Source organism: Eschrichtius robustus, chromosome 6 (assembly GCF_028021215.1).
Source record: "Eschrichtius robustus isolate mEscRob2 chromosome 6, mEscRob2.pri, whole genome shotgun sequence".
Lineage (NCBI taxonomy): Eukaryota > Metazoa > Chordata > Mammalia > Artiodactyla > Eschrichtiidae > Eschrichtius > Eschrichtius robustus.
Genome location: NC_090829.1, coordinates 145,744,977 through 145,761,159, shown reverse-complemented (window position 1 = coordinate 145,761,159; position 16,183 = coordinate 145,744,977). Strand labels below are relative to the sequence as shown.

General features: G+C 56.9%; 1 protein-coding gene and 1 non-coding gene across 3 annotated transcripts in view; both read right to left on the bottom strand.

Annotated features, from left to right (window-relative positions):
* Positions 1 to 7,539: 7,539 nt before the first annotated feature.
* TRPM2 (transient receptor potential cation channel subfamily M member 2) overlaps positions 7,540 to 16,183 on the bottom strand; it is a 43,099-nt gene continuing 34,455 nt past the window's right edge. The window contains exons 24-32 of one of the 2 annotated variants that reach the window (XM_068545804.1): positions 15,132 to 15,219; positions 14,301 to 14,458; positions 13,616 to 13,692; positions 13,335 to 13,436; positions 12,006 to 12,092; positions 11,408 to 11,513; positions 9,755 to 9,856; positions 8,450 to 8,566; positions 7,540 to 7,803 (exon numbers count right to left, since the gene is read on the bottom strand). In XM_068545804.1, the coding sequence (XP_068401905.1) occupies positions 7,678 to 7,803; positions 8,450 to 8,566; positions 9,755 to 9,856; positions 11,408 to 11,513; positions 12,006 to 12,092; positions 13,335 to 13,436; positions 13,616 to 13,692; positions 14,301 to 14,458; positions 15,132 to 15,219 (963 nt within the window). In that variant the 3' untranslated portion in view covers positions 7,540 to 7,677. The remainder of the gene's footprint in view (positions 7,804 to 8,449; positions 8,567 to 9,754; positions 9,857 to 11,407; positions 11,514 to 12,005; positions 12,093 to 13,334; positions 13,437 to 13,615; positions 13,693 to 14,300; positions 14,459 to 15,131; positions 15,220 to 16,183) is intronic. The other variant, XM_068545805.1, reaches the window with a different exon arrangement.
* LOC137766859 (Z6 small nucleolar RNA) lies at positions 9,813 to 9,889 on the bottom strand. The gene has a single exon (XR_011074392.1). It is a non-coding gene; the product is annotated as a Z6 small nucleolar RNA (small nucleolar RNA).

The following is a 16,183-nucleotide window of genomic DNA, read 5'->3' as shown; positions in this document are numbered from 1 at the left end:
AATTTTATTGATAGTCTCAAAGAACCAGTTCTTAGTTTCATAGATTTCTCTATTTTTTTTCCTTTTTTTTTTTCCATTGACTTCTACTCTAATCTTTTACTTACATTAATTTTCTCTTCTTTTTCTAGTATCTTAAGGAGGAAGATGAGCTCACTGATTTGAGACCTTTCTTATTCTCTAGTATAGGCATATCTTGGAGATATTGCGGGTTCAGGTCCAGACTACTGCAATAAAATGAATATCAAGATAAAACGAGTCACTTAAATTTTTGGTTTCCCAGTACATATAAAACTTATGTTTACACTATACTGTAGTGTATGAAGTGTGCAATAGCATTATGTCTAAAAAAAATTTACATACCTTAATTTAAAAATATTTTATTGCTAAAAAAATTGTTAACCATCATCTGAGTCCTAGTAGTAACACCAAAGATTACTGATCACTGATCACCCTAACCGATGTAATAACAATGAAAAAGTTTGAGATATCGAAAAAATTACCAAAATGTGACAGAGAGATACGAAGTGAGCAAATGCTGTTGGAAAAAATGGTGCCGATTGACTTGCTCGACTCAGGGTTGCCACAAACCTTCAATTTGTAAAAGACACAATATCTGCAAAGTGCAGTAAAGCAAAGCGCAATAAGACAAGATGTGCCTGCGTAGGCATATAAATTTCCAAGTCTTGCTCTAGCTGCGTCCCAAAAACTCTATGTTGTATTTTCATATTCATTAAGTTTGAAATATTTTCAAATACACCTTTTGATTTCTTTTTGACCCATAGGTTTAGAAGTACGTTATTTCGTTTCCAGATATTTGAGGATGTTGCAGAGATTATTCTGCATTTGATTATTAATTTAAACCCATTGTTGTTAGAGAACATACACTGTATGCATCAGATCCTTTTAAACTTATTTAGACTCATTTTATCGACCAGAATATGGCCCATGTTAAAAATTGCTATGTGTGTACTTAAATATGTGTTCTATTGCTCAGAGGAATATTCTATAAATATTGATGAAGTCAAGTCTGCTGATGGTATGATTACTGATTTTCCATCTACTTGCTACTTAATTATCGACAGAGGTGTGTTGAGGTTCCTGAGATCTGTCTGTTACTCCTTGCAGTTCTATCAGTTTTTGTTTCACACATTTTGAAGGCTTATATTCAGATTAGTATGTCCTCTTGCTTAATCAACCACTTTATCATTATGAAAAGAGCCTCCTTATCCCCAGATTCTTTGCCTTGAATTCTACTTTTCTGACACTAATAGCCACTCCAGCTCTCTGTTTTGATGGGTTAGCATGGGATATCTTCCTCCATCCTTTTGCTTTTAACCTCCTATGTCTTTTTTAAAATATCTTTATTGGAGTATAGTTGATTTACAATGTTGTGTTAGTTTCAGGTGTACAGCAAACCGAATCAGTTATACATATACATATATCAAATCTTTTCCCATATAGGCCATTACAGAGTATTGAGTAGAGTTCCCTGTGCTATAGAGCAGGTTCTTATTAGTTATTAGTTACGTGTTTTATATATAGTGGTGTGTATATGTCAGTCCCAATCTCCCGATTTATCCCTCCCCCCTCCTATGTCTTTATATTTCGTTTCCTTCAGGATTTCCATAGCATCAAAGTTTCATCCTCCATATATTTATTAACTGCAAAGGGAAAAATAATAGCTTTACAGTGAAGAAACCTAGCAGAAACTACCTTACATATGTGACCAAGGTTAATATCATCAGTAATAAGACAGACTGACATCATGTAGCCCTTGATACCACGGCCTGAGAAAGACACGGCATCATTGCCATGGTATTCTTGCCAAAAACGCACAATCTCTTTCCAATCGTGGGAACACGTCAGACATACCCAAATTGAAAGGCACTTTTTACAAAGTGACTGATCAGTACGCTTCCAAAATGGAGAGATCATAAAAGACAAGAAATGGCAACTAAATGGGATGTGGGATCCTGGAATATACCCGGGCACAGTGGGGAAACGGGGCACACAATAAGGCTGGTGGTGCAGGTCATGGCTTGGTAACCCACATCCACAGAGTGGTGGGAACCGTGAGCTCCCGTCTGTCCTCTGTTTCTGCCCCATTTGTCCCTCTGCTCTGTTTCCTTTTCCTCTTTTCCTGCCTTCTTCTGGACTGAGTCTTTTTTGAGCCCATTTTCTCCCTTTAGTTGACTCCTAACTGCTATGTCAGTGGCTGCTTTAGGGGGTGGTGTCGGCTGTCACTTCTCATCACAGACTGTGTCGGGTCACATCAGACCACCTGCCGCGTAGGGTGGGAGGCCTGCAGGGTGTGCCCGTCCCCGGCCGTGCTGTGGACATCCATGTGTGTAGGAGCCCCTCAAATCTTACCATCAACAGTCTTTTAAAGGGATATAAATAAGATGAGCCGTGAAGTTGCCGCCATGTTATTGTAGAGTAGATTGAAGAGGGGAGCCCCAAATTATGGACTATTTTTAATATTTAAGTTAAACACATGAATGTGGTCACCACCCAAAACGACAGTGTGGATGCAGGTGAATCCAGACATTATGCAGTAGGGGGAGGGACCAGACACTCAGAGTTCACGCTGTGGCTTCTGTTTATGGAAAGCTCAAGATCAGGTGGTGGAGGCAGGGACGGGGAGGCGGTGCGAGGGGGCTTCTGGGGCTGCATGTTCTGTGTCTTGATCTGGGTGCTGGTCGTCAGCGTAAGTGAAAAACCCACCAAGCTGCTCACGCTTCAGATGTGGGTGGGTGACTGAGGGCGTGTAACTCCTCAATAAAAGAAAACAATGGTGTGCTGGCCACGTGTGTGTTCACAGGTGGTTACGCGTGTAGGTGATGAATAGAGTGATGGATGGGTGGGTGGATGGGTCCATTCAGGGTGCAGTGTTGCCCTCCTGGTCCTCACTGGTCCGTGGCCTCACTAGGTGATGACGTCGGAGATTCCACAGAAGGTGCTGGCAGCCGGCCAGGTCCAGGCCGCAGGGCCCCGCGAGAGCCTGGCTCACTGTCTGCTCCAGACCACGAGCCTGCTCTCAGAAATACCAGAAACCCTCTAACGCCATCCTGGCCACGTGGTCTGCCCACTGTAGCCGCCCTTATAGCTGTGAATGGGCTCCGGGCTGATTACCTCACCCATTTATCCACCCAGAATCCAGGCCTTCTGACCCCAGGGAGAAAGCACAATGCTCCAGCTGGTTAATTGCGTCCCATCAGGCAGGCTGTTTTGCTAGCCAGGTCTGAGTGCACCTCCCTGGGGAGGAGGTGGGAGGAGCAAAGCCTGCTGCAGCCACTATGGTGGGGATGAATAAAACATCCTGGCAAGGCCGAAACCTTGCCTGCCCACAAAGACCCCTCAGAGAAGCCTGGGACTGGCCCCTACTTGCGGCGTGGCCGGCCGTCTAGCTGTGTGCTGACCGCCCTGCTCCCCCACCTGCCAGCCCACAGTCACCAGCATGGCCCTCAGCCGCCCCAGCCTCACACTGGCTCCAGACGGCCCCCCCTCCTGCCCTCGTGCAGCCGTGGGGACCCTCAGACAGAACCCCAGGCCAGCCAGGCTCTGCTGACTGCAGCCAGCTCGTGGGTAGGGGCTGGACCCAGGGCACCTGACAGAACCCGCCCGCTGCCCAGCACCACAAAAGCAGGTCCTGAGCTCGCCGAAGAGCCTCGATGGATGGATCGCCTTGGGCAACGTTACCCTCAGCAGCTTGGACCGGACTCGACCTCCTCCTACGCTCCCTGAATCCCTGGATCTCCCGGAATTCCTGGATCGAAAAGCCCTGACGTTGGTTCCCCCCAAGGGCTTCCCGAGCACTGGGCCTGAGCAGCTAGGGCCCAGCCCCCCGTGCCCTTCCCGAAGCCCCTCGGAACCAAAGGGCCTCACGCTCTGGGCCGCCGCCAGGGTTCAGTGTGGGACCAGAGGGCGGCCCGTTTCCCAGGGAAGTGGAGGCCACCTGCACCTTATCTAGTGGTTCTGGCTTTTCCAGGGCAGTCTTCCCTGTCCCCCGCCCCCGGCCCCAGCACACAGCCCCCCTCCCCAGGCCTCTCACTCTTCCTCTTCTCCAAGTTTTGTCCATTTCGTTGCCCTTTTTCAAGAGCCGAGTTCTGAATATATTCACCATGCCAATTCTTAATTTTTCCCTCTCTCATTAAATTCTGACTTGGTCCCTGCCTGAGCCCCTAGGTTGATGCTGTAGCTATTTTTTGAGCTTCTTGAGTCATAACCTCAGATAATTTACTTTCACTCTTTTCATCTTCAAATAAGTGCATTTAGGGTCCTAGCTGTTCCTTCCTGAGACTTTCAGCCACAGCCCTGGGGCTGTGACCTGGGACTCTCTCACTGTCTCGCTCTGGCTGCTCCCCAGGAGGGTGCAGGTCTCGGACGGGAGGTGGAGGGCGTGGAAGCACATGCAGCACCTGGCTCGCAGGCCTCACTTGCCCCAAATCCCGAGCAGCAGGGGTGACCCTGGACCTAGTGCCGACCAGGCTCGGGGACAGGCACTGCTCTCCCACAGAGACACTGCCGCTCCCCATTGGTCCTCCTGCCGTGAAACTAGAGGCTCCAGAGTGAGGACAGAAGCCGCCCACCAGGGAGGGCGGAGGGTGGGGCGCCGCAGTGTCCTGTGCCCGACGCCGCCTCAGCTCCCTCCCCGTGGTCAGGGGCCTGGTCACTCACTTCCCGTGAAGGCACCTGGAACCACTGATGTACCTTCTGTCCTCTTCTGGGGCACGGCCGCGTTCTAACGTTACTCTTCGGAAGCTGTGAGCCGAGTGCGGCCTCAGTGATGGAGCTGCCTTGGAGACTTGCTGAGATCCACACACTTGCTGGGTGTGATGCATGCCCACTTCTGTGAATGTTCCGTGTCTGAGAACCATGTGTCTCTTCTGGGCCATGTTGTTGTGGTGGTGGGTACAGAATCACACACACGCCATAGACTGTGTGTACATATATGTGCATATTACCCATCATTTACTCTACAAATATACATATATATTACACATATTGTACCTAAAGAAACATATTGCACACGACTTACATATAAACACATGTATGTGTAAATTATGCATAATATATATGTATAATATATAATATGTATTTATAGATAAATACACACATGCATAATATGTAGGTAAACATGCACACACACACTGCACAGAACGACCTCAATCCTGTTGACTGCGTTATTCAAATTCCGCCCTATTTTTCTTTTGCTCCTTGATTCCTTGATTTCTGAGAGAAAAGTCTCAAACGTTACTGTGAATTTGCCCATTTCTCCATGAATTTCTATCAATTTTGCATTATATATTTAAAAAGGTATTGTTTTAGGTGGATAGCAGTTCACAAAAGTGCTACCTTCTTAAAGGACTTATACCTTTTCCCACTCAAATATTCCCCTTTGTCTTTAAAAGGACAAACTCGAGCCTTGGGTTCTGTCCTCTGCTGGACGTGCCTCCCCAGTTTTCCTTTTGAGAGTGTTTGCTAGGATGAATCCCTTGTGTTGTCATCTAGTACATGTCTCTTTTGGGTGATAGAGAAAAACATATAGAAAAGAAGAGAAATTTTTTGTTAATTTATTTTTTATCCCAATATGACTCACAATTTGTGTGTGCCATAACTGCTGACATGTTTTGACTGCTTCCTGCCATTTTATTTCATGTGAACCATCTTCTATTGATATTTTTTCTTTCCTTGATTTGGTCGTTCCTTTTGTTTCCTTCGGTGGTTTGACATTATTCCTCTCTTTCTATCCTCTGGAGGTCACCCTGGACCTGTAATACACTTACAGGGCTCACCGCCTGCGTTTCTCTCCCAGCGCTATGCCCGGTCAGCATCTATTTCCTCCTCATGAGCAAGAGGAGACCTGCGCTGCACTTGGATTGGCTGCGTTTGTTCTTCTGCCAGCTCCCAGGGAGACCAGCTGGGGTTTCAACAAGAAGCTATCATTACATTTTCTTTTTATATTATGCCTCAACAATGGTTAAGACTTGGCCCTACATTTACTGGTTCCTTTGCTTCCACAGAGCTCAGTCTGTGCAAGCGCGCGTGTGTGTGTGCGCACGTATTGGACTAAATGTTTGTGTCCCTCCCCAAAATTCCTACGTTGAAGCCATAATCCCCAGTGTGACTGTATTTGGAGGGAGGACCTCTAAGGAAGTAGGGTTAAATGAGGTCATAAGGGTGGGGCCCTGACTTGATAGAATTAGTGCCCCTATAAGAGGAGAACCAGAGCGCCCCCCCCCCACTCCTGCACACTCCAAAGAAAGGCCACCTGAGGACACAGCTCAAGGTGGCCATGGCCAAGCAGGGGAGAACCCTCACCAGGAACCACCCTGCCCACACCTTGACCCCCACTCCCAGCCTCCAGAACTGTGAGAAGGTGAATGTTCCATCTGTGGTGCCTTGCTCTGCAGCCCAAGCTGACTAAGACAGTGTGTTTTGCTTTTCTGTAATTCATCTTTGAGAAATTCTTTCAGAAAGGGTGCATGAGGAACACACTTTCTGGGTCCTTATGCTTCTAAAATGTCTTTGTTTGGTGCTGCCACTTGAACACTAGTTTGGCTGGATATGAGATTCTAGATAAAAAACCAAGGCCCCCACAGTGGCTGAGCACCTGCAGGGTGGGGGGCCAGGGGGAGGCGCAAGGGGCTGAGTCCCAAGTTGGGGGCCGGAGCCGGGGTCTAGGAAATGAGGAAGAGGGAGAGTGTGTGTGTGTGTGTGTGTGTGTGTGTGTGTTGGGGGGGTGTTGATTGGAGGAGAAATCATGAGTTTGGACCGGAGGGGCTGCAGGGTGTCCACAGGAGACCCCCTCAGGCCCCAGGAGCTTGGCTGTGGGCTGGGTGAGGTCTTGGTGACCCAGACAGACCCTTGACCACTGCTTGTGTCTATAACTTTATTTGAGGGAAGCATAGAAGAGGCGGGCGAGGCTGGTGTAGGAAAGCACATTTAACGTGGGGTTTTCACAACATTCCATGACTCCTGATGGCTTGTGCTGATGGCCTGTGAGTCGCTGATACTGAGCTGGGTGGCCCCTCAGTCCACACCTACCGCCCGCTCCTCCTGGGCTCTCAGGGTGAGGGGAGGGGGCACCATGTGCAGGAGAGCCCCCGCCCGCCCGGTGCGTCTGCGTCCTCCCCGCCTGGGTCCCGGGGCAGCACACAGGCAGAGACCTCTGCATCTCGGGAGGAGGCCGGAGCTTGCCTGCGCCTCCTGCCCTGCTAAGGGGCTCAGCCCTGACAGCCAAGGGAAATGGGTCCCACGGTGCCCCGCCCCAGGCCAGGCAAGGGTCTGAGTTAGGTCACGGTGGAGGCCCTCTCGGGGGTGTGGGCCCGAGGAGGAGGCCACAGGGGAACCCCGACTCTCCAGGAAGTGCCAGCCTTGGGTGGAGACACCCCTGATGGTGGACATGCTGCTCACAGGACGTGGCCAGGAGGGTGTCCACTGGCCGCCAGCAGGCTCGGGAGAAGCAGTGTTGGCTGGTGGGGTGTCCGTGGCCACCTCAACCCTGAGGCCCTGCCTCGTGGCCAGAGCCCCCCTGCGCCCTGCTCAGCTCTCCTCCCAGGGCACCCCGAAGCCTCCCAGTTCAACAGCTGGGCAGGAGGGGCTGCTGATCCGAGTGGGCCGTGGATGGAGCAGCTCTGCCGGCCCCTGCAGAGCTGCCCAGGCTGCGTCCCCAGGTTAGTAGTAGGCCCCGAACAAGGCGGCCACCTTCTGGAGGATGGCCTTGTGGTTGGCGTACAGCGGGATGCGCTCGTCCACCACCTGCCACCGGATGGACGCGCCCGCATCGCAGGAGTGCAGGTGCTGCGAGGACAGGGGCAGATCCTGACTCCCTCCTGAGCCAGGCCTGCCCCCACCCAGACACCCCGAGACTACAGACGTCAGGGGGTGGCGGGGACCCCGCGACCTGGCTCCCGGCCCTGCCACAGGCCTGGCCAATGGCCGCTTGCTTTATCCTTCTGCTGCACAGGCACGAATCAGAAAATGCCCACAAAGCCTTAAAAACCCTTGAAGGAGGAGAGAGAAGAGGTGCAGCCTTGTTGTGGGGTTTTCTTTCCTGCAGACACAGCCCGGGTTTTGTTCCCTGGGACTTCCTGGTCCCAGTTCTGGATTAGGGGTACGGAGGACTGATCTAAGTACGGGGGACGGCATCCCCACAAAAGTGCTGGAACCAGCCTCCCCTGGGTGCGAGCCTGGAGGCCCCCAGGGTTCCTGGCCAGCCCCGGCTGCGCCCCAGCCTCCTGCTGCTGCCCTCTGGCCTCTCCCGGATGCCCCCTGGGTACCCTCTGGCACAACTCTGACCCCCGCAGCTCCCACTCTCTGGTCCTGGCCAGCTCTGGCCCCAGGCCCCGGAACCCCTCAGACCCCTCCCTATAGGCCCCGAGGCTCTCCGGGCCACTGATGCCCCCGGGCCCCCCATTCCTCAGAGCCTGAGACCCCGGCCACATACAGAGTTCAGCCCCTTCAGCGCCACGTCGCCCTGGTCTGGAAAGTGGGCGCTCACGGCCACCGTCTCGATCCAGGCGTTGTCCGTGTTCCTTGGGTCATCCATGTACCCTTTGTACACCTGGGAGGCAGCACAGGTGTGAGCTGGTTCGCCTAACGGACCCCTGAGCCCCCCGGTCTTCTCCCAGAGGAAGGGGCCCCATGCTTTCTCTGCAGCCGGTCCGGGTCCGGGATGCTCTGAGCCCCGCTGTCCACTGCACCCAAGCCCCGCCTGGCTCTCCCCCACCCCGTCCACCTGCCCCCAACACCACCTTCAGCTTGACTGACACATCGTGGGGACCCACAGCCTCACTCGTCTCCCTTCTGGTCTCTGGCCTGGTACCCAGACCTGCCTCGACTGTCCTTGGAAGGATTAAAAAGGGCCAGTGGACCTCAAAACATTACGCAAAGTGAAAGAAGCCAGACACCAAAGGCTGCACGCTGTATGGTTCCACCTATAATAAATGTCCAGAACAGGCAAATCCACAGAGACGGAAAGCAGCCTCGTGGGTGCCAGGGGCCGGGGGAGGGAAGGGAGTGACTGCCAATGGGTCTGGGCTTCCTTTCGGGGTGATGGGATGTTCTGGAACTAGACAGAGGTGGTGACCACACCACGCTGTCTGTGTACTAAATGCCACTGAACTGCTCACTTCATAATGGTTCCTTTTATGTTGTTTGGATTTTACCTCAACAAATGAAAGAAGTTTATTTTTACAAAGCAGAGAAACGAGAGATGGCAGTGCTCCCTGTGGGGCTGCAGGGGACAAGCCATGTGAAACTGCTTGGTTTGTAGGTCAAAACTGTAAATATCAGCCATTGCCTATTTCATCCTGAGACGCCACAGAGACAGAACCAGCAACGACTCAGATGCCCACTTGGAGGACTGTTTAAATAAATCATGGCACAAAATATTATGTGGTCCTGAAAAAGAGTGAGGTGGATTTGGAAATGTGGACCTAAAAATATGGCCTTTGCAAATTAACTGAAAAGCGAGTTACATCTTTGTGCCCAGCTGTGCTCAGGGCAAGAGGGAGTGTGGGCCGGACACCAGGCGTGCCCCGGCCCCAGGCCAGCAGAGGCTGTGGCCCCCCACTTGATCTCGGGAGGGGCAAACCCAGACAGAGAGAGAAGGCGAGGGGCCCACAGCCGCGGCCACGTGGGTCCCTCCAGGAGGCTCCCCAGCTCCATGCAGCCCGCCCTGCAGCTGTCACGACCCGCACCTCGGGGCCCCAGACGCACAGGTGCGAGCCAAGCAGAAAGGTCACCTCACCTCCATGCCGTGCGTCAGCAGGCTCTCGAAGGAAGGCCAGAACTCTCTCCGGAGGACCTGCTTCAGCTTCCGGGGCAGCGTCTCTCCTGGTTCCCGGGAGCCCTGAGCAGAGAGGGAGGAAGGGGCGGGTCAGCACGGCTGTCTGGGGACCTGCTTCCTCTGGCCACCTGCCCGGCGTGGGCCACGGGCCAGCCCCCTGGAGCCACAGGCAGACAAGTGTCTGGCAGCGGCTGCCTCGGGGCTGGAGTGACATTGCCCAGAGCCCAGAGTCCAGGTCAGCCCGCGGGGCAGGAGGGTGGCACAGCCTGTGAGGCGCGCAGGGCACTGTAGGGGAGCCAGCCCCCCGACCGCCGCCACCCTGACCACCAGCCGGGCTGTGTCCTGTCTGTGTGCACCCCTGTCCCCGTCTCCAGCCTCTGCTCTGGCACACCGGGTTCCCGGCCACTCCCGACGCCCCGGACACGGGCCTGCACCCGCACTCCCCTCCCCATCCGTCTAGGGGACCCTCTCAGTCCACATCACGTCCATCCACGTAGGCCCTGGAGACGCCCTAGCCCCTCGCTGGCTGCGGTGGCAGGGACCATCATATGCCCCTCAGTACCTCTCTCGGGGACACAGGGGCACAGCTCAGAAGATGCCCGTCGGCAGGAGAGACCAAAGTGCCAGAGAAGGAGGCTGAATGGTGCCGGAGAACCCGTGGGAGGAGAGGGCCGGGCCTGGGCTCAGAGCCGCGCTCCCTCAGCTAGAGGGCACAGGGGCTATGGCTGCAAGAACGAGAGCCGCCCAGGGCCCTGGAATCCTGGTTGGGGTCTCAAGACCCTCAGTGGCACCACTGCCCCACACACACCCATTAACTTGCTGTCCCAGCAGAGCAGCTGCTGGGCCACCGGGTGGGTGGTGGGGAAACCCGACGGCCTCTTGCTGAGCTGGGCGAATCACGGACTCCCGGGTACAGGCTCGGAGGAGGGGACCCCGGACAGAGCTGCACCCAGAGACCAGCCGGGGGCCTGGTGGGCGACACGGTCGTCCTGCCAGGGTCAGCCTACTCCAACCCCAGAGCAGTGACAGGGTCGTGGGGGGCAGAGGGCAGATTGATGGGTCAGGATCTGAGTGGTTGGGCCCGCTTGGACAGGACAGGCCCAGGGCCTTCCACACCCCAATTCTGTCACCACAAGGCCTCTGGGGTACACGCCGGCCTTCGGTCCTGCAAGGAGCTGCCGCCCTTGAGCTGAGGGCCTGTGCACCCCCGTCCCCTGCCCCAGGCTCAGCTGGGGCCCCAGGGCTAGGGGCAGGTGCGCGCCTGAGACACCCACCTGGGAGCCGCATCTAACCCCAACCCCTGAGCTCTGCAGGGAGACCCAGTCTAGCCTCCGAGGCAGCCCCAGCCCTGAGCCTGGTGCCCCCTGGGATGCAGTAGGTGCTCAGTTAGTGCTTACACCCCGAAGAGCACCTGAACCCGTTTTCACAACCGCAAAACAAGGTACTAGGAGGGAGAATTCCCTCTAAAAGGCAGGGACCGGCCTTTGTCATTCAGGACCAAGGACAGTCTGAGCTGTCCAGGGCAGCGACCACAGGGGGTGGTGTTCCTTCGGTGGGTGGAATGGGCAAAGGCACGCAGGGCCCCGGGACCCGGGACGGCGGGTGCGGGCTCACCCCGGGCAGCACCCAGTGCTCTGAGAGGGAGCGCTTCACCACCAGCACCTCCAGCATCTTCTTTATGCCCTTCCTGCAGATGGCGCCGTCCTGGTTCCGCCTCCAGCTGCAGGAGGGATGGTCTGATGTCAGCCCCTCCCCCGCTGCGGGGGAGGCCAAGGCAACCCCCCCCCCCCCACTCCTGAGCACCTGCTCCAGGGGCACAGAGATGGTAACCATCGCTCCCATAACTGCTGGTCTGACTAGAATGGGTAGGCCTTTTGGGAGAACATTTTTCTATCAAAAGCCTTAAAGAAGCACGTGCCCTGGACCCAGCCCTTCCACCTCTGTGACTCTTTGGAAATGACGGGTAGATTGATACGGATTTTCATTTTGTCTGCATAGTGAGCCCTGGCCCTGGCTTTGTCCCTCCCCCAAGGGGCCTCTGAGGGAGGGGGACCCCCAGGGAAGTGAGGGCAGCCTGGGGGCAGGAAGGGCCTGGGCTTTCCTGGGGGCATAGACGCTCCTGCCCTGTGTTTTGGGGCGCGCCCGCGCTTATCCAGGCCACTACGGGGTAGGGCGCGTGGCGCACGCTGTGTGCTCATCCGGGGCTACTCACCGGGTGACCACGGGCTGCAGCGTGTGGTTGGGGCCAAAGCAGCTGAGGTCCCCGCGCCCGCGCAGCCCTGTGCGGCCCATGGGGTTCCTGCGCGGACAGGGGTCTGCTCAGCCTGCCGCCTGCAGCCGGAGAGCCAGGCCGGGGCAGCAGGCGGGGCCTCTGATGGGGCGCGTGCCGGTTCCGCCCACACCTGCCCCGGCCCAGGATGGACGGGAGCAGGGAGGAGGCCACCCTACGGAGCCCCGGAGCTGACCCCCGACACCCACGGGCCCCTTGACCGACTGGCCGACTCCGCATCACCCGCTGGGGCTGTCCACCCCGAATCTTGTCCCTGGGGGACTCCAAGGCTTCAGGTCACCTTGGCGTTGAGTTGGAAAGGAAAGGGGTCTTCTTGGGAGCAGAAGCCCAGCCCCACTGCAGACCCCCCCCCAGAGAGCGCCTGACCGACCATCGTGCTGCGTCCGAGGGCCTCGGCCGTCCTGTGACCTGGCACCCGACGGTCCCCCCCCCGCCCCGCCTGACACTCCGTCCTGCTCTTGTCCTGAACACCACGTCCCCCTAGGCCCCTCCCCTGTCCAGGGCTGGAGACGCTCCTGGTCACGTCTGTTCTTCTGCCCCACCCGTCCCCCACCACCTCCTTCCCTCTGCTCCCTGTTCCAGAAACTTCCCCAGAGGCCCACCACACACCTCCCCCACCAGGTCCCCTCAACGACCGCCTGCTCCTTGGGGTCCCCACGTCCTGGCCATCTGTGGTCCCTCCACAGATGCTGACTGCCTTTCCTCGGCCTCCGCCCTGTGGTGCTGCTTCCCCAGCAAACCCCATCAGAGGAGGCCCTCTGACCTCCAAACCCCAGGCTGGCACACAGTAGGCGTCCACTAAGTGCCTGCTGGGCCTGACGCCACGGGTCACCTGACATCTTTATGTTGATTCTTCACCTGTACAGTGGGGCTCAGTGCCCGTCCCTACAGAGAGCAGACCTGGAAACACCTCCGTCCCCTACACGTAACCCCAGGGGCACTTTAACAGCTCCCCCGCTTCATTCTCACGATCGGTGCAGCTGGCAGCCGGGCGGTCCACTTTTTACCCCATTTCCACACCACAGGAACGGAAGCTGTAAAGGTTACATCGGGGGACGAGGGTGCAGCGCCCAGGCCAGCGGGGCCAGCCCACGGCCCCCACCTCCCCACGAAGGAAACGCCTTATGTGGATGTTTCTTTTCTTCTGTATTTTGTTTGTTTTATCAGAAAAATGCCTGCTTTGCCGGAGAGTAAACCTGACCCCGGAAGGAAACCCCCAGAGGCCGCGGAGGAGGGCCAGGCTGCACTCACAGAGGGAGCCCATCCCGCACAGCGTAGACCCCGTGGAAGCTGCGCCGGTCCAGGCGTCCATCCACCGCGTTGTAGCTGATCCTGGACAGAGGCTCCAGGGCGCTGGGAGCGAGAGGAGAGGTCGCGTCCCCAACAAAGACGGCGGGATGCAGAGCGGCCGCGGTGAGCCCTCAGGGGGTCCACCACGAGGGCCCCTCCCCGGCCGCCGCCCTCCCAGCATGCATGGCCCCAGCCCCCAGGGAGGACAGGCCACCGGTCCAGGCAGGAAGCAGGGCACTCACTCCCCCACAGGGTCCACCAGGTCTTTGTTCTTCCTGTCGGCCGTGTAGAAGGGCGGGTTGTAGATAAGGAACTCCGTCTGCACGACACGGGGCTCCCCTCAGTCGGTCACCACCCCAGGTCAGCTGGCGCCCAGGACGGCTGACCTCAGAGCCCAAGACCCTGGGACGGCCCAAAGGGCCCGGGAGCCCGAGCTCAGCAGACCTGAGGACGCACACACCCGGACCAGCCCCCAGGATGGGGGATGGGGGGCCAGGCTGGGCTCTAGAGGGGAGAAGGGGTCCCACTGGCGGAGACTGGGGAAGAGTAACAGCCTGGAATGTTCCAAGGAAAACCAGAGAGAAGACCGGGGGGGGGGCACCCCCATGCCTCAACCATCTCTCCCTCTCTCTCTCTCCACCTCCGGCCTCCCCGGCACTCAGAAACAGGGCGGGGACCGTTCACTGGGGACAGGGGGTCGGACAAGCAGGGCAGTCGGCTGTGTGTGGATGGAGGCCCACCAGCGTCCTGGCTCAAACCCCAGCTCCACCCCCTCTGGCCACATGGACCGCGTGCCTCCGTTTTCTCATCTGTTGTCATGTCCCTGTGAGGCCGCAGAGGGCTCATCCACCCCGGGGGGCTGGACTGCTCCCCCCCCAGGACACCAGGCCCCTGCAGCCTGGTGGACGTGGCAGGACAGGCACTCACCTCCCAGGGCACCTTCTCGTTGGGCACCGGGAAACGCTGGACGGGGCAGTTGGGGTAGAGGAGGTGCCGGGCATCCACGTGGTAGGCGTCGCCCGGGTCCTCCACCTTCAGCCCGCCGTCCAGCTCAGGGTCCCGCCCCACCGAGGCCTTCTGGGGTGCTGGGAATGGGAACAGCCCCACGGAGCTGTGGGCAAAGCTGGGCCCGGACTCGGGTGCCAGGCGCGCAGGACAGGGCCATCCTCTACGGTCCTTTCCCACAAACTTCTGGGCTGCCTCTACATCCCCAAGCCCGGATTGAATGCCAGCCCCAAAGAGGGTACCCTCCCCAGGGCCCCCAGCACGTGGCCCAGGAGGACAGAGACCTGGGGTCAGGCAACCACCACCTTGGACAGCCCCCAGGAGAGCTCTCAGTAATCAGCTGGACGCACAGGCCCTTACAGAAGCTTGTCCCGCTGAGGAGGGCACACTGCTCCTCCGGGGCCAGCGACACCCCAGGAGGGTTACTCATGCCCATTTCCTGGCCGACTGCAAATTTAGGAACAAAGACTTGCTTTCTGTCACCCAGTCGACGTGCCTGGGTCTCGGGTATCTGCTGGAGCTGCCCCCACTTTGTAGCTTGATGCACAGGAGGGGGATGGGGCTGGGGGCCAGGCGACCTCTGGAAGTCCCCAGCTGGTCAAGCGGGGGACTTGGCCACACTCTGCACGTGCATCTGTGGGGTGCGCCATGCTCCCTGAGGCACTGGGCCTGCTGCATCTCCTCCCCACGGACCCCCGGACGCAAAAGAGCACAGGTGGTAGAGACCAGCTGCTGGTACAGCCACCCACTCACCCAGGGTGGGGACGCCCTCCTCCGAGCCAAAGCCGCTGTCCCTCAGGGCCTTCACGATCCAGTGCAGCGCTCTGGACGTCTGGGCCACCTGGAAGGCACGTCCCAAACAAGATTTGGTCAACACCTGCCCCCACACTGAATGCCCAGCTCCCACCCACCCTGTTACCCTGTGTCACAAGGCACAGGCCCTGGGGCCAGAGCACTCAGAGTGAGGAGGGGAACCCAGGGCAGGCCCATGGGGTTGGGGGGCACAGGGTCAGGGCACAGCAGGAGGGGCACGGAGGGGCGGGGACCTGGCCTCTGCCTGGTCCACCCCTCCTCGTCCTGGAGTCCCAAGGCCTCCCTGACCGAAGCTCCTGCATCCACCTCCTTCACTGTGCCTATTGAACTACATTGTGACAATGAACCTTTATGTCTGTGCCTCCCCCTGACTGGGAATCCTCAAGGATGAGATAATGCCTGTCACCCTGACATTCTCAAGGCCAGCTCTGGACAGGCACGGAGGAGGCACACAGGAAACGTGGGATGGATGGATGGATGGATGGATGGATGGATGGATGGATAGATGATGAATGGACAGACAGATGGATAGAGGGATGGATGGATGGACAGATAAATGGATAGATGGATGCATGAATGACTGGAAGAATGGATGGATGGATGAATGGAGGGATGGATGAATAGATGGATGGACGGACGGACGGATGGATGGATGGATGGATGGATGGATGGGCAGATGGAGGAATGGAAGAATGGATGGATGGACGGATGGATGGATAGATGGATGGATGGATGGGCAGATGGATGGATGGAAGAATGGATGGATGGATGGATAGATGGATGGATGAACTAATACACATTACTGTCCCTCAGCATCACTCAGGCACCTGAGCCCAGCTGGCCTATGAGACAATGACTCTTGGACGTGAGGCCACTCAGGGCTGCCCAGCTGATGGGGGTGCTGTCAGTGGACACTTAGGGGGGAGGGGCGGGTGGAGGCGGCTCTCCTGTCGCCTACTGGCCACCGCTCTCTCATCTGGAGCTGCTTTGAG